Source organism: Bombus impatiens, unplaced genomic scaffold (assembly GCF_000188095.3).
Source record: "Bombus impatiens unplaced genomic scaffold, BIMP_2.2 scf_0043, whole genome shotgun sequence".
NCBI classification, from domain to species: domain Eukaryota; kingdom Metazoa; phylum Arthropoda; class Insecta; order Hymenoptera; family Apidae; genus Bombus; species Bombus impatiens.
In genome coordinates, this window is record NT_176462.1 from 98975 (window position 1) to 125047 (window position 26073).

At 35.6% G+C, this 26073-nt stretch overlaps 2 protein-coding genes across 2 annotated transcripts in view; both read left to right on the forward strand.

Annotated features, from left to right (window-relative positions):
- Positions 1 to 26073, forward strand: part of LOC100741410 — a 53001-nt gene that overhangs the window by 1601 nt on the left and 25327 nt on the right. The window contains exon 2 of the mRNA XM_024370398.2: positions 1945 to 2058. Coding sequence (XP_024226166.1) covers positions 1945 to 2058 — 114 coding nt within the window. The remainder of the gene's footprint in view (positions 1 to 1944; positions 2059 to 26073) is intronic.
- On the forward strand, positions 17968 to 18900 carry LOC112213554. The gene has a single exon (XM_024370407.2). The coding sequence runs from the start codon at positions 17983 to 17985 to the stop codon at positions 18874 to 18876; it is 894 nt and encodes a 297-aa protein (XP_024226175.1). The 5' UTR covers positions 17968 to 17982; the 3' UTR covers positions 18877 to 18900.

Here is a 26073-nt window from a genome sequence, read left to right on the forward strand (position 1 = left end):
CCTTCGTTCAATTTAAAATATTTAGTTATAATTTCGTAATAGACTGCACATTATAACATTACTCTAAACGTAAAAGACACTTCAAATATTTCAACGTATTTTGAAAAATGAGAAAATGATTGATGAGGACATTTAGATAGGACCTTATTTAAGGAGGAGGGGAGGGAGGCAGTTACGTGCTTCAATGGAGTCACGATACAAAGTATAATATCGCGACGAACTAAATAAAAGGCAAGAATACAAGAAAAGCTACAAACTAGAGAACAATAAATTAAATAAATTAATAATTGTACCTATATATACAGAGTGTTGCACGTAATTTGAACAATTCACTATCACTCTGAAACAGATGAAAAGATAAAAAAGAATTTCATTAGACGAAATTAAACAGTATCATGTAATACATGATTTAGTGTGCGTGATCATTCCGTAAGTGCCTTTCGAATACCTTCAGATTATCTACATTCTTCAAATAGAATTGTTAAATTTTTATACACCGATCGATGGATCTTTTATTCTTCATAAGAAAAGAATGAAAGACGATTAGTTTAAAAAATATCTCAATATAAATTTTGTAAGACTTTGCACTATGGTGGTTTTCCTTGTCTTTCATACACTAAATTTGAAAAAATTAAAATTGCAATATTTTTTTAAACTAAGCGCCAAACGCCGAGAATCAAAAAGCACATCGATTTACCTATCAAAAACTTTAGAATTCTATTTAGAAAGGTATAAGCGACGTATAAATTTTTAAAACACTACATCTTTGGCATAAACACTTTGTCAACACATTTAATTCTGCTGTATGAAATCTTTTCCCATGTTTTATCGTTTCAGAATCGCGTGGTCACAATTGTGTGAGACACTCTGCATATTTAAAGAAGAAATTTAAGTTATCGTTCTGAATATGTATAACTCTTTGAATATTTCATTTTTGTTGTTGCATCATTAATAAAATAAATATAGGCGAGAAGTTTAGAAACTATTTTGTTTGCTTAACGGTCTTCTTCGGGAAATACTGAAAACTTACGTTTATTGTAAACCATTTACGATAGTAAAATTCATGTACAAAAATATGAACCCACTGTGTACCACTACCGTCCCATCTTCACGAATGTCACGTTGTACACACACGTCGCACTAGTCGTTAGGGGAATAATATAATTAATTTTAATGCGAAGCATTTAAGCATTACTTGCAAACAAATTTTGTTACGAGTCTCCTACTAGCTATTCACCTTCGATGTCAACTATTTTGTGGTTACTTCCAACATAATTTCATATGTATATTTTAGTATTTTTACGCGTTCAGATTGTAATGCGTTTTTCCCCTGTTCACTTTTTTAAATATAGGACGATGTGTTTTTATTAATGAAACACGCTACATTTATCGCAAGAACTGTTTTCTAAAAATAATATAACTGAATATTAGATTTCAAGCTTTTACGATGGTAGGGATGTCATGTATTGAAACCAGTTTCAGGTCTGCTCTAAAGAAGTAGACTGCAATGTTTACGAAACGTTGGCGCAAAGTGCAAGTGTAATATTGACACGACTGTTCCCGTGAAAGCAATAACATGACAATATGACTGAATAGGGTTCAGATTTTTCCAATACAATCATGACAGTCGCGCCAAATTATAGCGCTGACATAATTTCAAAGTGTTTTATATAACACGCGCAATATACACATTGAAGCTTCTTGCGGTAAGTATAGGAATACTTTTGCGGGCCACTGTATGCAGTTCGCTAGTCAGATAATAAAGTAAACTGGAATGTTGATGAAACCAATGTGCAATGTTCGGGCCAAAGCGCAACATACTAATAAAAACATAATTGAAATCCGGACAACCTCAGAAATGTCACCCAAGTATCGTAAAAGTTTGATCTAAAAGCTTACTTCGTTAACGATTGTACACATATCTTATGGTGTTGGTTTGTTTAGGGCACGTGATAAAAATCGAACTAGAGCTGAAGGAAGCTCCGGACGACATGATCGTCGGATCGACACCATTCAAATTGGACGTCACCGGTGAAATCAATTCGACCTATCCAGATGGTGAGTTCAAAAACCCAAGAGACAAACCCTCGTTATTTGTACATAATTCGAAAATCACGCTTGGTCCGCGATTCGCTTCGCTATTTCAAATTGAGAAATTGCGGAAGATCGAAGAGACAAGCGTACATATCTTTAAATTTTACCGTAGGGAAATCGACTTTTTCACGTCTTATTGAACCAGCACGTTTAAATAAGCGAATGTGTCCCTATACGTGAATGTGTAGACAGATGCGTATCTATTGTACAGAAAATCCTAACTATTGAAATATCTTTTCTTTCTTTTTAACGTTTTCGTCCTCTTTCGTGTCATTATATACCAGACACTAATGCGCACAGTATTCATGCTAAAATAACAGAAAAAATATGGAATTATAGAAAGAGCATGTCGAGGTGTGTTAGGAAAAGTGGCACGTTTCATTTGTCTTGCGACGACTAGCACATTTCAGTTTACTACGAAGAAAAGTACGTGTCATCGTTTTCACTGATAATCAACATGTATGTAATGAATCGCTGTGCGATTCGTCAGATATATGTTTTTAATCGCGCAATGCACACGAGAGACATTGCACGATTAGAAACATATGAATACGTACGCTGCAATGTCGCTCGTATGCATCGATTCCCAACACTCTTGACAGCCACGGCGATTATCCGAATGATTAACTCAAGTAATTTTTCTAGAATGGTTACCGTGAAATAAATTTCATGTGCTAAAAAATGTTCGACGCTATGGATAATTTAAATAATATCGTTAGAAACACAAATACAAAATTTAAGTGTTATGGCATAGTAGTACGCTAGTACCCTCATGACGCGACATATACGTCCCGTGTTATACAGATTTCGCGTTATACGAATACAAGAGCGCAAAGAGCTATGACTAAATAAATATGAAGTCTTTTTTTAATATGAAAAAACTGTTCTACAATACACAACACTGTAAACAATTCCTCCTTATCACAAATGAGCTAATGCAAAAATGTGCTTCGAGTCAATTCAAAGACGCGCACATTTTCATATCAGAAATGAGCCATTTCCAGAAACTTCTCAAGTCGCGTTATACGGAGACAGTGGCGCAATTTTTAACCCACGTTATAGGCGATCCGACTGTAAATATCAATCTATTTCAGCTTTCACGGTGAAATATAGAAAATTTCTAACTATAATATGTACAGGGTGTCAAAACAGTCTTTGTCATGGCTTTGGGAGGTGATTCTACGCTGTTGGATCGGTGGAGACCTGTTAAAAAATTGGACAGTAAAATTGATCTCGATCATGATCAAATATTTTTTATTGCATCGTATAGAACTCATCACGAGGAATAAAAAACTGAAGGCACCACGCGTCGCAAATAACCTGTTCTCCTAGAAAAAAAATATTTAAAGCTTCATTAATCCTTAAATTATTCATATTTTAAAGCCAGACACAAAATAACGTCAATGTTAATATCTACATAATCGTGAACGCGTAAGGTCTATCACTTTAATTTTCAAATTGGTTTTATTTACTTGTTAAAGTCAGTTATGAAGTAACTCGGGCTTGTCCAAGCAGTTCTGATCGAACCTCTTTGTCATGAGGCGAGAATTTCTTCCAATTTTCTTCCTAACGTTCTATACCTTTTAACTTTCTTAGCATACAGCGACAAAATTTTCGTCGGGCGACATAATTCATCCTACGAAATTCTTGCGCACGATTAACCTTGTAAGAACGTTGACATTCTTCGCGCATTATTCTTCTCACTGCTTCGCGTGAAATCCTTCCTCTCAACAGGATATTCTTCGCAAACGCATCAATGGATATATATGTGCACAAACGATAATTTGCTTCGCTTAGGCCAATGAACACGAGGACCGTCGAATGAACAGTTAATGTATCAATCGTTTATCGCTGAAGTTTTTGGAAATCACAACGATCTGGAACTTCTTTTCGACGCTGCGATCTCCTAATAATTTTTTCCGATTCATTAGCAACACGCTTTTTGAACTTTATCGCTTCTTATTGTATCTACTATATTTTATAATATTATTATTGTATTACTTTTTATTTACTTTGTTGCTTACATTATTTTTTATTTGTAATATTCGTAATTATCGCAATATAATAAATAACATCAGTTTAACCCTTTGCATGCGGCTGTCACGCTTGTGAACACGTTTCCATTGTAAATGGTGGATTTATGTTTTATGTTCTAATTCCAGAGTTGAACATTCTATTGAGGCCAACGGAATAATAGTTTTTCGAATAATCGATTTCTCTTTTCGATTCAGAGATACTAAGGACCTTTCCCATTCCTTTGTGTATTACCTTTCTTCTAGTATAATTATTTTTGTTTATTAAATTAGCACTACCTTTTGACTTTCTTGAATTTTCGTTTGTGCTGCAACGCCTGTTTTTCTCATTTCTTTATAATTAAGGTATCATAGACAATGAAATTTTCCTCCACTTCAAAATGTTCATTCTCTGAAGTTTTTTCGTGTAAACGAGCAGTTCTGGCTTCCTTTGAAGAATTCGAAGTCGGATTTCAGAGCGTTCGATCCGAGTTTCGTCCCGTTTCACAGCGAACGCATGGGCTTCTCGATCAATCGTCATTCCCACAACGTTCAGTATTTTTAAAATGGGTATAAAATCTTCATTAAAAATACTAACAGCGAGAAAAGTAGCAATGTTAATGGTCCGCGTTTCTGTATGTGTTTCGGAGCAAAAGTCCATATCAAGGAACTTAACGATTCGTTATTATTCTGAGTTTCAGAACCCAAACATCGTTCTAATAGGATATTTGCAGACAAACTTTCATAAACTGGCTTTATAACTTTCAATACATCGTCGCTTAGAGGAGGATTTTCATGGACAAATTCATCAATAGTGCGCTCAGCCACAGCTTTTTGCTTTTTGTTCGATTTGTTCCGGTCGGACCAGTTTAGTTGCCGCGTCACCAAAATCACTGTAACTCGGTAAATAATTGGAATTTTGAAAAAATCCTTTTGAGGACATATCCTTGAATGTGTAAACTTTGGAAATATAAAAAGAAAAAATTTTCGATTTTATCCAATTTCTAGACTAGAATGTTAGGCATTCGTTAGAATCTTAGATCTTGCTTCGTTAGAATTGAAATTTAATTAACTCAATTTAATATCCTACATAAGAAAACCAACGAAAAACGTGAAATTACGTACCTTAGCTTTCGAGTTATAGAAGGAAATTAAAGAAAATGTTTCAAGTTTTCGCCTCGTTTCCTTAAAGGAAGCCTGTTCCTTAAAGCACCATCGTAAATCGCTAGGATGGACCCATTGTATGATCACCATGATCTAAATCCAAGTTTTTGTTTTCGGGGTCACTTAAAATCTACCGTGAACTCAACGTAAGCGAACAATGTACACGACGGTGAGAAAAGATGCAAAATGGATTTGAGATTATTCGAAGAATACCTGGTATTCTCGAGCGAATACGAAATACGTGCATGAATACGAAACTAAGACATAGAGCAGCATGTGTTGAGGTACGAGATAGACACGTTGAACGTTTTCTTTAAACATTATATATAGAAAATATAGAATATAATAGTCGAAAATATAGAATAAAAATTTTTTTTTTAATTTTTCCATCGAGACAACGATCCGTTATAACGAGACGAGATAAAGTGCACGCGTACCGAGCGAAAATTCAAAGTCGATTTTTTCGAAAACAAAGTCTCAAACGAAAAATTTTTATTCTATATTTTCGACTTCTTTTTTCGCGTAGAATCACCTCCTTTCCGCTTGTACCACCAGTTACCAGCCACCCTGTATATTCATAAGATGTTTCTTAGTTATTTTCGTGTGTAGATTTACTTCCTGAAGTATTGACTAATGTATTATGAAATACCCTGTATAAAGTGGACGTAAATAACGAAAACAATAATTTTTGTTATAATGCCGAAAATCAGGATTTCGATGTGTCCATATTTTGCATAATTCAATGTTTGTAAATGCACTTTTTTCACGATCGCAGGATAATAGGAAGAAAGAAAGTTGAAATGCAAATTCGAATAAAAAATGGTAGAAAAAATGAAAATACGAATGTTCTGACAATCATTCTACAATATCTATCTTTTTTTAGGCGCGGAAATTTTTTAAATACTCTTTTCGAAAGAAAGATGAAATATTAAAAGAAAATAGGTAGGAAGTGGTACAAATGAACAAAGATAAAGACAAAGTTAGTACATTTGTCAAGCAGCGTTATATTGTGCACGCTATATTCGAGAACGAGTATTGTTGGAATTACAGGAAATAAGTAAGGCTCAGGAGCGTACAAAGAACGGAAGCTTACTGGATTTTGAGTGATTTAGCAACTAGGTTTTTATTGCTGCCTCTTGCACCCTTCGTGTAGATCCGTACACTACGATTCACTTTTGCATAGTCTCCCTTGATAGACGCTCTCCGTGCTTTCATTACCTTCGTGGTTAGAAGGAGTTTTACAGAGCCGGGTAAAATTTCAAGAAAAAATATTTTCAATAGTGTTTTAAGTAGTAGTTATTCTGTGATTCGAAGAAAGTAATATTTTAAATAGAAAGTGAGGTATTGGCAAATAAAGCATATTCATTTTAATGAGTTAAAGAATAAGATAAAATATTTGAATATTTTATTATATTCTGAATAAGTATCTAAAATATATTTTATTTCTTGAAAATAAAAATAAATTGGCTACAGAAATAATAATATTAAGACGTATACATGTATATAGCCACTTTCCTTAGACTGCCCATTAATATACGAGGATACTTTCTCACACAACATGAACATATGCGAAATTTTGTTGATAAAAACTGTTTTTTGCTGATAAAAAAAAAAAAATTAACTGTTTTACTACATTGATACAAGGTGGGACAAAAATTCCTGGATGTTTTCTATGGTAGTAATTATAATAACGAAGTAACAAAAGAGCGAATGAATAAATTAAAAACGAAAAGATTATAAATTAAAATAAACGTCTATATTATACGTATGCGATAAAGTAACATGTCGACAAAATGTCGATTTTAAACCCACGATTGTAGCAGCAGCGAAATTGATACTCAAATCGCGTTGACAAGTGTTAAAACAGTTTTCCATGTACAATTATTTATTGGTTGCTATGTAACGTGCAAATAGCGTCTATACCGTAGCGTAAATACCAAATCCGATATCGATAACTTGCCGCACAAATATCGTATGTTCACTTTTTGTAAAATTTGAGGTTTCATATGCAGCAAATAGTTTTTGACTGGCTTTTTATGGTATATAAAAGTCACATTTACGAAGTATCATAATAATATTTTTATTTATTGTATGTTCCTCCATCTATTAACAATTCATTGAATTTTTAAAACTGTTTTTCTCGAGAACACTGCAAATGGACACACAATATTTGTGCATTTAGCCATCGATACAATCTTCTGTTAGAGCGAGCCACAGTTAAAAAGGTTAAAACGCGCGCAGAAACTATAACATTTGTCAACTAAATGTATTTTCTTTTTAAATCTGGATATCTCTTGCAAAGTTTGACGAATCTCTGACAGCCGCATAGATTCTCGATATTTGGTATAATAAAGTTTAATTAAAACAAAATCAATAGTTGTGTTACGACTCAGCTATTTTATTTCATCAACAAACCCTAAAGTTTACGTGACAGTCGCGTCGCTCGGATTATTCTCACAAACGCGCAATTTCAAACATAACACCCGCTCTGACTCTACTTGTGGAGGCATTTTGAAGATTTTAAAAACATCCCTATTTTTAGCGAATTATAAGCTTATTGTCTTCCTCGTTTCATACTATTTTTTATTGAAAAATGTTACTATTTCTAATAACTTGGGATGGCTTTCATCGGATATATGACGTATTTATGAAATATTATTTATTTATTTACAGAAAATATAGAAAACGATAACTCCAGTAATAATAATAAGCATAAAGATTATATTTTCGGTTATAACTTGATTTACTAAAGCTTATTACTATGAAACGAAAGAGTATTATTTTATACATTTTGAAACTCGTTTTCGTGTGTTGGAGAAGGTGGGAATGTACAAAATTGCAATCTTACAAAGATTCTCGAGTTATAGAGGTTCAACTTACTAAGGTCCAACTGTACCTTATACATTATACGTATGCGCTATTGATAAAAAATATGTGGACATAATATTAAAAATAGGAACACTTATTGTTGGGATTTTTTATCCACATGGCACGATATTCGATTGAACTTCCTTTTAAAGGTTAATACGCGATAAAAATATCGCCATCTTAATATCGGCGTCTGTTTGAGTGTCAAATTATATATATATAGATACGATGAAGAAAATCTTTCCAAATTAATTAAAAGTCTATCGTGATTCTGGCAATTATATTTCAAATTAGTAGCATTTCAACAAATTATGTATTTCATTTTAATATACCATCGATAAGATTTTAACTAAACAGTTTATATTTTATATGACATTTCCATTGGCTCCAGAAGAAGATAAAAAGTAGTGCTATTAATTTATATATCTTAGTGATATTCATTATAAATAATGATATTGTTATTATAAACCGACCAAGGTTTCCACATACTTATAAGCAGCAGTATATATACTTAATGATAGGTTAAGTGCTAATGTAAATTCGTAAACTAGATCGTATCGTGACTGATACATTAATGAACATGCAATGCTTTGGGGCTGCTCTTCTAAGGTGCAAAACTATGCTGACCAGTTTAGTAATGCACTATCTGGTTCTGTAATGCAGAGACCAGATGGGAATTGAGACTTGCAGGAGAAGGTTATAATGTAAATGAGCGCTTTCTAAATGAAATTAGAAATTTCAAGTTTATAGATCGGTTAGCGTAATCACGTCCTAAAATACTATCATTTATTTTCATAAGCACATAGCTTTTCTTGTGTTTTTATTCGTTCTATGAATATGTGCCAATGGCACGTGAATTATTATTACATGGAGCCTGCATGACATATCTGTTTGCCAAAAATTGCAAGTGTATTGCAACATAAAACAAACCGTAACTCAAACCAAAGTTATATTCAGCATGTATTATAGTTGTACATGAAAGTATTTGAACACTCCCAGAAACTTTTTATATATATTACACAAAACATTTTGAAATTCATTAGCATTGTAACGAGACACGATTATTGCCGTTATTCGGAGCATTCGTTCTGCAAAGAGCACCAGAGAATTTGCACAGTCAATTATTTACTATACCAATAAACCACGAAGTACACCTAGTAATACCATCCTTGGCACTAATTGTATACTTAAAACTGTTATTCATATGTTCATATGCTTACTAAGTATTTACAATAAATTATTTACAATAAATAAGGAAAAAATATACAACAAAAGTTTTTCCTCCGAAGCTTACTTTTGGAGAAATTCAAGTTCGCAAATTTGTTGAGTATATTTGAATTCGTCTGATTACCGACTGGTTATAAGTTAAATCATCGATAGGATGTTATAATAGATGCGAAAATAACTAAGAAACGTAGAATAAAATTTTTCTGTTTAAAGCTTCATTTTCAAAAAAATAGAACTTGAACATGTTTTCTTACGAATCAACCTGATACACGCGCACGATAAATTTTCAAAATTATTTTTCTCGTAAACACACCGTCTTATGAAAAATTTGTATTCCACATTTTCAACTTATTTTCACGTAGAATAACCTCCTGTCGATTATTTAGTCCTGCCCAGTTCGGAATTAACCATGTTCAAGCATATTTGATAAATTTTTAAACTCTATTTTTTTCGAATACTAAGCTCCGAACGAAGATATTCTCTTCTATATTTTCTTTTTACTTTTTCATAAGAAGTTACCCCATGCCCGCTTCTACATAACTTTCGGCCACACCTTGTATATTTTTTCGGACACCTTGTATATACAAATGTAATTCGAAATTTTTGCTGTTATAATTGCGATAGACGTGTTTCATTACAGTGCTAAGTTAGCACTGCTAATGAAATTTTAACAAGTTTCACATAATGCACAAAATACCTATTCATAAAAATATTTTCTTGAGCCACTGTACATTTAAAATTTGGATATATTCTGTTTAAATTGTCAATGTGTAAAAAATTTATACAGAACTTGTGAATTTTACGAATCGACTTGATGAGGAAGCTTGTTACATTTTAGACTGATTTTCTTAAGAAGTTATTGAAGAAATACAACTTTATGTGATATACTTAAATTTATCTGGTTACTGCCTTTAACAGCAGATAAGATCATATGATCTCATTTAGAAAAGTTATGGTCACCTTGATCGTTAGTGTCCCACCAACTAATTGTCAGCTGCCACAATAGTTCCTCTTTCTCTAAAATAACAATAACTGCTTATAAGTTACGGTAAAATTATGTTCTAAAGATCTATCGCTTCTCTAAAATTTGTTTATTCTAATTTTAAATTCGCAGCAGAAGCGTTGTGTGTATAACATGGTTTATACTGTAACATGAAGCTGCATACTGATTGCTACTTGACTGGAATATTATCTATACTAATACGTATTTAAATATATGTATGTATATGATAACCAGATTGCAAATGTTTATGCAAACTCATATTTCTATGAACATGACTAAAGTAATAGAACCTAAGCAGAAATTTTTTTCGTCTATTAAATCTTGTAATAAATATTACACTTTGGATATTTTATACATTTTTGTATATTTAGTGTATTCTGTAAATTTTCTATAAATGCATAAACAGTCTAATGATCTTATCGTTTGAATCTTATATAAATGAAAACTGCAAAACTATAATAAATCATGGCGAAATAAATATAATAACCTTTCCATATAAGGTTTTCATTACCTATTGTAATCAACTAAATATCATTGTATCTTTAATTTGTATCGATCGTCTAACGATAAATTAGTTTACCATCGGAAGTTGAATTATTCAGGGAAGCACAGATGTTCTGTACAGTACACCTTTGTTATCTCCTGTGCCATGAAATTACATGCTGATTTAGCAAGGTCTTTGTTAACAGAAGCATCACGGCGCACTGCAGTACATACTACAATACGTATGAAGATATACCATTTCAAACCACTGCATGCAATTCGATTGTATTTTCCGTGATGAGAAATATTTATTTCTTTTGGTATCAAACATTTGTGAATAGAGCTCGTGTGAGGTTTGTTTCAGTTTAAGCATCGAAAGAATTATGGAACCTTTTAATAGGTTCTATTTAAAACATGGACGTGAAATATTTTTAGAACACTATCTCGCATTATAAGTTCCGATGAGAACAGCTAAAGAAAAGTTCTTGAAACTAAACGTTTTAATTTAAATAGAACAGATAGTTTGTTCACTAATGTAAAAAAAGTTCTCAATTATGATATTTTCTATATATAATAGTTCCTATTTGAAAGGAACAGATAGGAGGCTAAGGCCGTTACTGAATACTATCACGCTGAATAGAAAAAATTAAATAGGATAATAAGGACTCTGTTTCACCTGCAACTAGTCGCGCCAGACAAAATATTTTATTATGGGACTACTGCTGCAAATGAATTTTTATCGCGTTTGGAACGCAACGGTTCCCCTGCGAAGTTAATGACATGGCATTTCTTATTCGAAGAAAGAAAGGCGAAAGCAGAAAGTTTGGAAATAGATGCTGTTTGTCGAAATTACTGCAGAGCTGTGTATCATTTAAGTGCTGCCCAGATTATGAAAAATTTAATCTTTCTCTCATGAATAGTCAACCACCTTTCATCGTGTTGTAAATCTCGTGTCACCTTCAATCTTCGTGAATATGTTGTGAGAATCATTCAGAACCCGTAAAAAGATCAACTTTATTCCTTTTAATGAAAGCATACGTTTGTTACGTTTTGTCTGGCTCGTTTTGGTTGCGTTGCCGTTAATTTTTGAATTTAGATTAAATTGTAGTATTGTCTGTTATTTAATGCGATTGGAAATTAAACTCCACGTTTCGACCAACCTGCTATGCGCAGGAGTACTGGCACGGGAGAAGATTAAAGTTGGTGAAAATAGATGTTCGCTTAATCCTATTATATTATTAGACAAATGTTCTTCGCAAAAAAAATGTTTATTCGTATTCTAATTGGATATTGACAGAATGGTGGTTGAAATTTCGAATGCTCGGAGTTACAATCGTTCGCAATACGTTTTCGCTCTTATTAATTACAAGATTTTAATTTCGATAGATTTTCGATAGTTTACAAATTGACAAATACAAACACGTCGATTAACAAGACTAATAAGAATTGGGAACTGATAAAACAAAGAACTAAAAGCTAAAGAACTAAGGACTAAAGAACCTAAACGCTGAGGGCAAAACTAAGAGCTAAAGGAATTAAGAGCTGAAAAACTAAGGAACTAAAGAATTAAAAAAAAGCAAAGAATTGAGAAATTAAGAGCTAGAGGAATTAAGAATTAATCGCTATGAACAAGAAATGACTTGCCAAGAAATGGGGAACTGATCGCCAAGAACCAAGGAGTTAATCACCAAGAACTGAGAAAACTAATCACACAAAACTGAGGAATTAACTACTTTAAAACTAAGGAATTATTTCGCTTCTTCTATGTCGCTACGCTTATTTATATTTCTTATTCATATTTAGGTCTACCGTGGAGGGGTCGTCATGTGACGGGTTATTCCGTGGGGGTTGTGAAGCTCGAATTTGGTTTCTATACAAAATTTATTTAAATTTCAAATTGGAACGCTCACTCGCGCTATTGGTAGTTTTAGTCTACGTTACGGCGCGTGCGCAGCGCGGGACGTGACACGTTCAAACACATTAATCGGTCGGTTATAGCAATCTTTATAACGAGTTATGAACTCATTTATGTCTAAAAACCATTAGTACTGAATAGAAAATTTTTTGAGAAACCTAAAGGACATAAATAAAATCATTAAACTTTGTATTTCTGTCAAATAATAACACCCAAACATATGTATAGTATTACGCTAGAATATTTTTCATTATCGCAATATATTAATTACTTATATCAAAGGAATTGTAGATTATAGTATTATATATTATTATATGATAGTATTATTATTATATGTATATTATTACTATATAATATTATATAGTATCATAAGCTAATAGTGTTATATATTAAAATGTCCTCATTTTTGTGAGCACTTTTTACGTTCTAACAGGAAAAAAACGTTCAGTCACGTGCGACTGCTATGCACGTGAGCATAGCACACCTGTACATATTTTCCACAACTCTCGCACGCGGCTGATCTAGTCGCAACAGCGCGAATGGAAATTGTGCCATATTCGACAATGGATATACATTCATATATTTTATTATAAAAATATACACGTTACTATAGAATTTCTATGTATTATATTTCAGTTTATTTAAATTATACAAAAATATCATTACCTCAGTACTTCATATGAAACCGTTAATTACGTAAGTTATGATTTTCAGATCTTTTATTAACTGAACATATAAATAATACGATATCACATCATTAAATGAAACTAGTACCTAGCCCTTTGCGGACGAATGTCGGCAAATAGCCGCCCGAATCTGTTCACAGTTGCGGACGCTTATTATGAAATGGCTGGCGTGCATCTATTTTTCTCAGCGATAATCTTATGCGTATTTACACATGGGTATAGTAAACTAAACAGTACTATGTTTTTGATGAAAAAAAAAATGAGAGGTCTGTAGAACCTTTACCTATCATATCTTCTGTTTAACGTAAACTCGCGATGATGGTCGAGTTAGAACGAATTTCAGTCTTTCAATGGTATTCTCAGACAAATTAGCAAGCTTTTTACATATTTTATATATTTTTTATAATACCTTATACACGATGTCTAAAAAGTCCGGAAAGGATATGTTCGATAGTGATAGTAGTAGTGACGAATATTATTTTGAACCTGACAAGATAGAAGACGATAACAGTGCTTCAAACAGTGGAAGCGAACTCCGTTCAACAAGGAATCGGCTCAGACCTTTCAATATTTCCAGCGATAGTGATAGTGATTATGAACTAAATATCGATGAAAATAATACAACCCTCGACAATAAATAACGCAAACGTTCAACGTGTATATTTTCTCAACTATGCGCGCTAGTACGTTTCGTCCGCAGCGATGCTGCAGTCACGTACAAAAAAATTTTTGTTTATTTATTAAAATTTACAATCTTCAGTAATTTTTTCTGGCGTGACGCAGTGACATGGCTAATTATTTATAATAAGTTAATACTTATTATAGATAAGTATAATTTATAAGTAAGTATTATAAATAAATAAATATTACTTAATTTAGATAACTAATTGAATCTAGCGTTTAGGTCTAGTGGGTAGTGTCTCTTCAGCTTGCGGATCTGGTCCGACGTATCAAATAGTCCAGTAATTAGGGGGTTTCGATATTTGTTGATTCTTTCGCTATATCTGTCGCTATATTTTGCTATTTCCTCTTTGACTGTTGGTATCTTGAGGTCGCGATGTATTAGTTCGTTGGTGACATACCAGGGTGTATTTATAATGGATCTTAGTGTTTTCGATTGGAAGCGTTGAAATATTTCAATGTTGGAATTACTTGCTGTTCCCCATAGTTGGATTCCGTGATCCAGGTAGGTTTTATTACGGTCTTAAAGCGAGTAATTTTATTCCGTGTGTTCAATTTGGATCGTCGGCCAGCGAGCCAATAGAGTTTTCTGTTTGTCCTTTAGTTGTGGAAGTGGCGTCTAAGCATTTAACCATGAATTGTCTATTGGCTAAATTGCTTCGTTTTGTCTGTGATGTGGTTTTTCCAGGTTAGTCTCCTGTCCTGGGTCATGCCCAGATATCTGACTGTGTCCTCGCTAGGAATTGTTGTATTGTTGATGGTGACGTAGGGGCAGGTTAGTTTTCGGAACATGAAGGTTATATGTGAACGTAAAAATGACAGGAAAATAATAATAAAAAAATGTGGGGTTCTTGAACCAGAGTTCGAGGTACCTTTATTCTATAATAAGATTACAAGTGTGCGATTAGACCGTTACCGAAAGACTGAAGCCTCGATCAAGAACCAGCCCTTCTAGGTGTTCGTTTATCTTATTCCTACGTGCCGAATTTATATTCCTTTGTTTTGGGAATCGGTGTCGTGTGCAAGGCGGTTCAGGTTTCCTGAGTCGGTTGGAGATATTTGTTGACTTTACACTGCATTTGGCTCTTTTATTTATCTTATGAAATCCTTTTTACACGTTCTAAAGTACCTTATTTCTTTCATGCAACTTTTATTATACAGATTCTAAAAATGCCATTCCATGAGAACACTTTTTAAAGAAATCCCTAGAGATAAACGATATTTTTTTAATCGAAACATATAAATTCGAACAGAACTCTTTTAAAACCCAGAGGGAATTCCTTTTCTCAATCCCTCTTTCAGTTATATAAATGTTTACAATAGGATAAACTCAGGAGAGACACCACTGGCGTAAAGGCGCCTCACTCGTAATATCTTTTGATCGGAGAAAGAGAACTGTACATATTACGTTTTGTCATAACCTTATTTCTGTGCTTGAGAAAAATACTGCCTTATATACACAGGGTGAAATAAAGAAATGTTGACTTCAGGTTACATAGTACTTGCTAAATGATGAAAAAATGTCTTAATAAACATGGGTCGAGAAATTAACAGTTCCAAAGTTACGAACAATATTTTGTTTTGACTTTAGCGGGTAAATTTCTCGCCTCGGAAGCTATCGCATCATATGGAAACGATGGATTTTCTGTCTTAATATAAAATGCGAGTGAAATAGTACACGTCTAGGAAGTTTTGGAAGAGTATACAATTCTCTGATATGAGGGCGCCAAGCGTGTGTGGAAATGGAAGGAGGACGTGTAGAAAACCTTCTGCAACCAAGAAAAAAGAAATGACAATAGAAGGTAGTCCATTGTTTCCATATTCCATTTCTGATAATTTCCAAAGTGAGAAATTCACTCGCTTCAACTGAGACGAAAAACTATTTATAATTTTGGAGTTAATATTTTTTTGACTTATGTTAGTAAGGACATATTTTCATCATTTGGCAAGTACTATCTAACCTAAATGTTATAAACCCTTCTTCCGTATCATTCCGTGCTTTTCCGTGGTGCTTTTTCGTTAGTGTATTAAATTTTTAAAGTTTGCAACTTTTTAGAAATTTGTAAATATATGAATATAGTTAAAGCAATATATTTGGTTGGATGATTACAGTTTCATAGTTGTATAGATAAAGAGTAAATAAATTTTGTCTGTAATATCTTCAATAGTTGGGGAGATTGCAGTTTTTGAAAAAATTATAAATACATAAACATGGGAATGTATTTGATCGGACGATTAAAGGGTCTATACAGGGTATTTAGCTACGGATTTTCCACAATTTAAAAAGTGATTCTTGACACCGAAATAAGACGGAAATGAAGAATAAAATTGCATTTTCGGCTTTGTTTTTTAGTTATTGACAATTAAAAGTCGGCCAAAGTATCCCGCCACGCGAGCAAACCTCCTTACGAACATAAGGAAGACAGCTAAAACAGCGGGGCGCACAACGATCCTCAATTCGAACGACACATGGGTGACAGCTTACCTCGTACAAGTCGTAGAGAAAAAAACCATGGTATTCAGAGACGTAAAGTACCCCGAGCGATGTTTTGCAGAACAAATGGTAGATTGAAGATTAAATCTGCTTATTCGTGGAAATCCATAAGAGCATATGGAAAACCGCCCTATGAAATTTCCGGGTAGAGAGGATTAATGTTTCCTCTAATCCTTTATCTCTGCGAGTGTCCACAGCAAAATCACACAGGTACCGCAATTGTCCCGACCGCGAGTGTCCACCTGTTTCCAAAACAGTCAAATTGGTTAAGTGCTTTTGCACCGCGTTGATAGAATGCGGTGGTGCACATTTTCTTCAATACGATGCAGTATTCTATCTCCCAGATCCGGATCGTCGTGCTGAACTCGTCTGCCAAATTTCGCAGATTTTAACGCACCGATATCCCGTAATCGTTGGTCTATTTTGCAAAATACCTTTGCGCTGGTTATAGTCCTATTGGGATATTTTTTGACGTATAAACTTTGCGCTTTTGTGCTATTGCCATCCGCCGCATCGTAGTAAAGGCGCTTGTCCGAAAGTTCTCCAAATGTATTGTGGCGGCACTCGACAGTAAACCAACAGTTTCCAACAGTTTCTGCCCCGTGGCGCACGATACAAAGACCCTATTCCTGCTGACAAGATGATTGCCAGATGTCGATACATTCGTACCGAATATTTTCAGCTAGCCTAAGGGCCCGCTATAAATCTTAGGATTTATTTTAGCTAAGGTCCTCCAAAGAGACAAACAGTCTTTGTTTATCAGTCTCTAAGTCTACCTACTACGGGGACACACAAGAAATCTGCTTTCTCTCAAGGGCAGCTAGCATCCTTTTCCAACGACCAACACGAATTAGCCAATAAACATTGACGTACATTTCCCTCACTTTTCGAACCAAAGCTTTTCTCAACGAATCCGATGATCTCGCATCCTTAGACACACCCCATCACAGTTTTCCCTTGCAGCATCATCGTGACGGAAAGTCAGTCTATTACACGGAGTCGACACACAACGGTCATTGCAATTGCACGATCCGAGTCAATTATCAATCTAGGCTTTCGACATCTCGCGCAATTATCGTTCGCACTCGTAGCGCATATCGAATCATAGCTATCCGAGCTCGAACTTGTAACCGCGCACCGCGAACCGAATTTAATAACCGCGAATTTTGCGCCAAGTGTACCCATCGAACGTTACGGTTAATAAATATTTATTGTTGAATACATCTGAGTATTCTTTCTGCACCTACCACGACATCCCACCTCAAATTGGTGACCCCGACGTGATTTTCAGTGAAAGAGGTGACCGTGATAGTGCTTGTGAGACGTTAAACACCTTGAATTTAAGACAGCTCGAAATGACTAATAACGCCAAATCCAAACGTACGACGATCGGCGGGGACAACGTAGATTCAATAAATGCACTTCTGCGCGTGCCACCGTTCTGGCCTGATGATGTTGACTTGTGGTTCACGATGCTGGAAATGCAGTTCGAAGCTACCCGGATCAGGGGCGATCAGGAAAAATACCAGGCCGTTATCGCGCATCTCGACAAGTCGCACGCGAGATTAATCCGAGACGTATTCGACGCCTCACCGTCGATCGGGCGTTACGAGTACGTCAAAAAGGAGCTCATCAAGAGATTGGGAGAGTTGGACGCCAAGAGACTCCGACAGGTAATCAAAAAGGAACAAATAGGGGACAGGAAGCCCTCTCAGTTTTACCGGGACCTAAGAAGCCTAGCCACCAACTCGTTAGCAGACGATGTCATCCTCACCGTCTGGGAAGGTCGACTTCCGTCGCGCGTACAGAGCATCCTAGCCTCTGTACAGAGCAAAGACCCGGAAACCCGCATCCAAATCGCCGATAGCATCTACGAAGCCACCCCGGAACCAGGACAGATCGTCGCGGCCAGCGCAGTCCGACTACCTACGATAACCCACCCACCTGGTCAGAACAGCGGAATAGGCGACGCTATGGCAGCTGCCCTCAACACGATCAACGAGCGGTTAGCGCGAATGGATGCCCAAATAAGCGAGGTTCGAGCGCAAGTAGCCGAGCTAAGAATCAATGAACACCGTCGGACACGATCACAATCACGCTCGCGTACACAATTCCGCCGCCGTTCGCGCCCTCGCGATCCGCCGCGGCAAGACGGACTGTGTTACTACCACGCACAGTACCGAGAACGCGCGAGAAAGTGTACATTCCCTTGCTCTTGGAATTCGGGAAACGGGACCAGCCGTCCGTAAAAGCGGCAAACGACACGGTTCATCTCGCCGCATATTCGTAACGGACAAGAACTCGCGAATCTCCTATCTTATCGACACCGGCGCCGATATTTGCGTATACCCGCGCAACAAGTTACACGGACCCGTGAACAGAAGCGAGTACGAGCTGTTCGCGGCCAGAAAACGAGCAAGAAAACGACAACGAACTAAGCGACATCGTCAACTCCAACACAACCGCGTTACGGTTAAAGAAAATACGCTTTCCTGATCACGACGCAGAAATATATTGCGACGTATCAGACGACATTATAAGACCGTATGTACCGAAATCCTTGCGACGCGATGTATTTAATTCGCTCCACGGACTTTCCCATCCAGGGATACGTGCCACGCAAAAGCTGGTGACGTCGCGTTTCATTTGGCCGTCCATAAATAAAGATTGCTGGAATTGGGCACGACAATGTATCCCGTGTCAACGATGCAAGGTCACCAGGCACGTATCCTCACCCGTCGGAACGTTCGAAACTTTAGCAGGTCGGTTCGAGCGCATTCACATAGACATTATCGTGATGCAATATTCACAAGGCTACCGATATTGTCTAACGTGCACCGACTGTTTTCCGAGTTGGCCTGAAGCCATTCCCATCATCGATATGGAAGCGACAACCGTTGCCTCGGCAACTTATTGTAATAAATATACAGTAATATAAAGTATACTTATTGTAATAAATATAGCTAGAATATAAATACTGCTGCGCTGCATACAATACTCGCTACGCACACTGCACACACAATTCACCCAAGTAATACTCTAACTTAATATTTTAGTTCTTTGAAAGTTCCTCGTCGACCATCGGAATTATTCTGTTCTTCCAAAACTATTCTAGCCTCTTGCTTCAAAATGTCTAAAACATGGCAATGTAGGGTTGGAGAGTTTGTACCGAAAGAAAATTTATGTTACAAGGGTATGGTATTGAAGAAACGAGCAGGCTGTGCATCAGATATGTTTAAAAAGAAAGCCCAAAACTATTTTGCACAAACTTCGAACTTTATATAGCTGGATATTTATTAGAGATGGTTATTAAAAAATGGACTTTTTGGTTACCAGATGGATTTCGGAAATATCTCAATTCTTCAAACCTTATTGTCTTCACTTTTTGTGACCGAAGCGTGCCTTAAGCGTGGAAAGAAAAAGATTAGAAGAATTCTAAGAAAACTCTAACATGGAAAAAAGGACAATTATCGCATTTATCATTTATTTTGAAGCGAACGCTTTGACTATAGTCGTAGAATAATATAAAATATTGATTTGACATTTTGTAGGAATCGTTGAAAGACAGGCTATAACTTTTTCGGTAAATATTCACTTTTCATCACAAAATGTATATAGAGGCAATGAAACTGTATGGAAATACCACTGTGTGGTTTCATCACTGTCTATTTCTTACACCACTATATTTAGAGGTATAAACACATAATATTTAATAATATTTAATTTCAAAGGGTTGCCTAATTAACTTTGATCGCTGTGTGTTATATGAGCGACTCTGTCAAATAATATTATTTATATCTTGAACTGCATTTTTACATTCGCATTTTGAGTCGTTGACAAAATTTATAAGAAAACGTGATATGCTTAGGTTATTAATTGTTAGTAATAAACATACGAGAAAGTCTTTTACGTATACGCCACCACGTTTACGTGATCACACGCCATTGATTTATCACTACGACACTTGCGAAACTAATATTGGACTTTATTAAGTCTCTGTTGATAGAAGTAAATCCTTTCCTTAATCGTAGTGCTGCAGTGTTTCGTCTTAGAAATATAACGGAACTTCCAATATACACAGATTTACTATCGGAATATTCCATTATACAAACGTTCTATCAAGCAAAGGAAATATACTTTCCTTCTGTGTTTTGCTATTGTTCCGTCTGAAGGAACAAAAAACACGAAGAATTTCGTAGGCAATTTTACGACACATGCTTTCGAAGACACGAGACAATTTTTGAGTCAAGACGTTAGCACTTAAAACACTTTGTAACAATGCTTGTAATTTTCCATCGTCACAGTGTTCCCAACAACCGAACGTGTCATAAATGCGGTTATTTCCGAAAGGTCGTTAGCGAATTGTAATGGCCCGATCCGTCGAGGGCCTTTCGCAGGAATTTCCGCGACACTTACCTAATTGTTTCGAATTGAAGCCTCACGTTCGTCCAGGTATCGATTATCCGCTTCCCGCCGTGAGTTTCCCGCCGTGAGCTTCCCGCCGTGAGCTTCCCGCCAAGAGCTGTCCACGCTTCGAACGCATAGACATCGGCTGTATGTGTGGCATTTAACGAGTATGCCGATTGGACCTTTCTCGTGTTAGGTAACCAATCGATCAACATACATGTTTTTTGAACTTCACTCGGACCTTGCCGAACTATCGGTCGAATCGAGCAACACAGGATCGCTCGGGTTTCTGAGCCGTCCGCATTTCTCATTTTTTGAAGAAAATTTAGAATCGCTTCGATAATCAACTTATTAACATCGTTTTATCATTCGGAGAAGATCAAATACATTTTTCAGCAACGCTTATATTATATTTGAGTATCATCAACAAAAGCAATCGATTCGTACTTCTGTTTCTTTGTTACGATGCTCGAGTCAAGAGTTTTTCCAGAACGACATCGCCTTCAATCGGACACGTCGCACGATCTTCGTAGATAATCCATCGCTTCGGGGCTAATCCACTTCTTTCAATCTGTTGGCAAATATTAATTTGGCAGATAACAGGTGTAATGTATCGAGCAAACGACATAAACACGCACACATACTATAATTATCAAGATAAATACAAATGTATGTATGTAGTATATAGTAAGTACATAGATTATAGTACACCCTTCGATGAAACTGTAAAAAAGGCACGACCTCGTTAATTTGGATATCGACGATCGTTGGATATAATGTAGAAATTAACATTTTGAACAACTTCTTCCTAGATATGGAACTGTCTGACGACCATAGTTTTCCAAATATTTGCAACGAACTAACTACGTATCTACGATATGCGTTAGTTTGGTTACCGGCAACTTTGTAGTTGTCTTATCTTTTGTTTATGGTACATATAAACGAAACTCGGGCGAAATTGGGTAAAGCTCCGCACATAACTGCATACACAAGATTATATTTAGGAAATATCTGTTATAATCCAATTAAAAATGAATATCATCAATGCATTGGGTTTCACAATTATTCTTTTCGTAAAATAATACCAATTATTCATCCGTCTATTATTTTCGTAATTAACCTCGTAGGCACGATGCGCCACTATAGTGGCTTTCGCGGATATCTTATACTACGACGCGCCACTATAATGGCTCACTCTACTGACTCATTCGCTCACCGTTTGAATTAAATGATCTCTTTCATTTGCCTTGGTTCAGACTCTTTTTGCCCTCACAACATATTGTAACAGTGTTAACAATATACAGTGTTAACAATAGTGCTTTAAAATATGTCATACTCAATTGCATTATTAATTATTAAAGTTAATCATTGAAGTTAAAAAGTATATGCATCATATCTTTAAGAAAAATTATAATTTAATTATCAAAAACTTCATACCAATGTGTTTACGCAGAGAACAGGAATGCAGTGCTATATCGTTTACGCGTAATTCGCGTCAAACTCTGCCATACAGAGAAACAGCCCCGTGCAAAATTCAGCCGTTTCTAAGAGATTAATTTATTAGAAAACAAGGGTAGTAGCATAGTTTTTGCTTCTATATTTCTTCCTACAATCTGATTCCAAAGTTAAATCGCTCCAAATTCTTTCGTAACATATTCGTAAACTAATAATGGTATCTGTGATGAAAGCCGGAAGCAAAAGAAAAACAATCGAGTTTCACATATTTTATGAAAATAAGTCATTTTTGGAACTTGTACAAAAATAAGGGTAATATGGTCTGCTGACGAAAATCATAAAAAATCATTTTTTGGTAACATTTTGAGGTCGAAAGTAAACAGATAAAGCAAATTCTTCTGTTTATGCACAAAAATGACACACATTCTTTCTTTTCGCATGTTGTGCACTCACTATGAGCTCGCTGTAAGGCAAACTGACGTCGCCTTACGACCTTCTTTCCATTTCCTTCTCTCAGGTTGTAAAACCATAATTTTCTTTGATCTCGGATAAATATTTCTCCGAGGCATGTCTATACGATTATAACATAAAAACTGAAGTAACGTTGATATAACGACAATATGGCTTCCGATAGCCATATTGTCCTCTGTTATGGCTAGAGGCAATATATCAACATGCGTAGTCTCAAACACTTTAACTGTATTTTTGAAAATATGAAAAATTAGGTGATCGCACTTGTGCATATCGATTCTACGTACCTTTTATCAAATATATTCCACGCACAGTACTAAGACGCGCTTAATTTGTAGGAAATATTTTACTAAATGTACAGATCCAACTCAACCTCTCTGATTTTTTAATATCTGCTCAAGGGCATTATTTCAAATAAATTTTTTTTCAGACATACGACCGGTCTCGCGTAGTTTCCGACATATTTACAAAAAGCTACAATGTATTTTTGCCTATAGTTGCGCATCTGTGAAAACGCATGTATCAGTATTGTTTGCCAATCGCTGGCTGCTCATCTTTTGTTTATAAACAAGGGTCAGACAAGCAAGGCTTAAAGGCGCCGTACACAACGTGCGAGACTGTAAGAAATGTGTGTTATAATTCAATTAAAAGTGGATATCGTCGATATATTGGCCTTGGGTTTGGGCGAGACCCTTCAGACCCGATCATCGTGATGCGGCCGGTCATAAAGGCAATAAACAACAACACAGTTTGCTATCACTTTACGAATACATTGTCGGCCGAATTTAAGGAAGCTAACTGAAGCCTAAACACAATACATTAATGATATTCGCTCTCAGTTGAATTATAATTTGTAACAGACGTTTCTTGCAGCCTCGCATTGTGCACGGGGCCTTTAAGTTCTCCCGATTCTCGTTTGTAAACAGAAAATAAGCAGCCGGCAGCCTGATGCACACTCTGGCACAGTTGCACAACTATAGGCAGAATTCATTTTAGTGGTATCGACAGTTTTATCTATATGTCGGGTTAAGATTGGAATTTTGGGCGCGTAACAACTCTTCGCGTGGATTAGCCATCGTTTCACAAAGCCGAGATTATATTTACACGTATATACAAGACTATCACAAAGCTTAACAAATAATAAGTCTAATGAATAATGAGTTTGATGAACAATGAAGTTAGTGAATAATAAATTGTACGAATAATTAAGTTTAACAGATAATAAGTCTAATGAGTATTAAGTTTAACGAATAGTAAGTTTAATGAATAATATGATTTACGAATAATAAGTTTAATGAACACTATTAACAATGTTTTTGAGTTCAAACGAATCCACGGTCAACAGGATAACTCTTTACTAAGCGTAAACTAATCTTAGGCGCGAAATACGATTGTTGAAAATGCTCGATGTGTCACTTTCCAAGGCAATCACACGAATGCCAGCCTCGTGGAGATTTTTCTCGCTGTACGATTGCATTTTATTTTCTATATTCGTTTGGAAGCATCGAGAAGGTTCCAAACGCCGTTGCTAGGCAGTTTCTGCCTGGAGTTTGATTATTAATACAATGTATATCCCATTGTATCGGTACCTCCGAGGCAACCTCACACGTGGCTAGGCCCGCTCCCGAGGCCGCATGCCGCCACAACCACATTTCTCGGAAAACCCATACAACCTCCGTTAAGCAAAACGCCCATCCCGTGACCATGGCTGCGTTCGGCGACCAATTGTCACCTCGAACCCAATCTCGCTATCACAAACGGCGACCAATTGTCGCCTCGAACCCAATCTCGCTATCACAAATCTTGAACAAATTCGAAGATGGTATCCCACTGAGGGTAGCCATCCACATGTTATATTACTATATCACTAAGCTATAATATTTTACCAAATGTTCTACTGGACAAATTGTAAAATGTAAATAAATAAATTAAAAAAAAAAAATCTTGAACAATTACAGCTATGATAAAATCTAAGCTAGAGTACTAGAGGATGTTCCCAAAATTTCCAAGGAAAGGCTTCGGCTTTCCTTTCATCTCCGACATATATTTATCGATAGTTTGTTGGATGTACAGGAAAAAGATATTCCAGAATGTTGATCTTTACGACATATTTAAAAATCATCAAGATTGAAAAAGACATACGTTTTCTATAGTTTCGCTAACCCTTCTTTTGTTTTTTCATCCAGATACAATTGCGTACATTTGGATACGCGCATACAGATATTGTTCATCTTTGCATGAATTCGTGTTTTTTAAGTATTTGTCCGTAATATCAGCAATATGAAATAATAAAATTACTTAGATACTTAGATGATTGACCGCTTGGCTTCTCTTTTATTTTTTTCATTTCTTTTATCTTTCTTAATAATCTATGGTCATATACATCGAATCAGAAATATATCTTTAGTACTACATGATAATTATCATTAATTATATCATTTTCTCATACATCACGCTTCTTGCGTGATACACAGAAACCTTATGATAATACACTTGATGAAATTTTGTTTAAATTCAGTGAAATTGGATATTGTTTAAATCTTCATTAAACAGTCAGATATAAACATTGCAGAAAGTTATCTTTACTATTTTTTTCGCAATTACGAACAATTTCAATTTTCTCAAAATTTCTTTCACGTCATCCAATAAACTAATCTTCCTATCTTCTAAAAAAAAAAAAAAAAAAAAAAAAAGAAAGAAAAAAAAGAGAGAGAAAACTGAAGCCATTTGGTTCAATTTTAAAAAAGTTATTCTCAAAGGGTGTTTGAATACTTTCGTGAGCTACTGTATCTTTTTCTACTATCACTAGTATGTCGGAGATGGAAGAACACCGGAGCCTTTGGAATTTTGGATAATCCCGTAACATTGTAATCTAGAGTCTACTATAGCTGTAATTGAACAATCGTCGTTATTCAATCCGATTGTAATTGTTCGAGAGTTGTGATAATGAGCTTGGGCTCGAGGCGACAGTCAGTCGCCGAACGTAGCCGCGGTCACGGGATGAACGCTTTGTCTAACAAAGGTATGGAGTAATTCTATAGCTCTCCTTAAAAGAAATATTCGTGGCGCCACGCGACAGTAAACATTCCAACGGTTTCTGTCCCGTGGCTCGC

What these genes read in the sequence shown, in the direction of transcription:
- LOC112213554 (XM_024370407.2), top strand. Translation starts at nt 17,983, where the DNA reads ATGACTAATAACGCCAAATCCAAACGTACGACGATCGGCGGGGACAAC.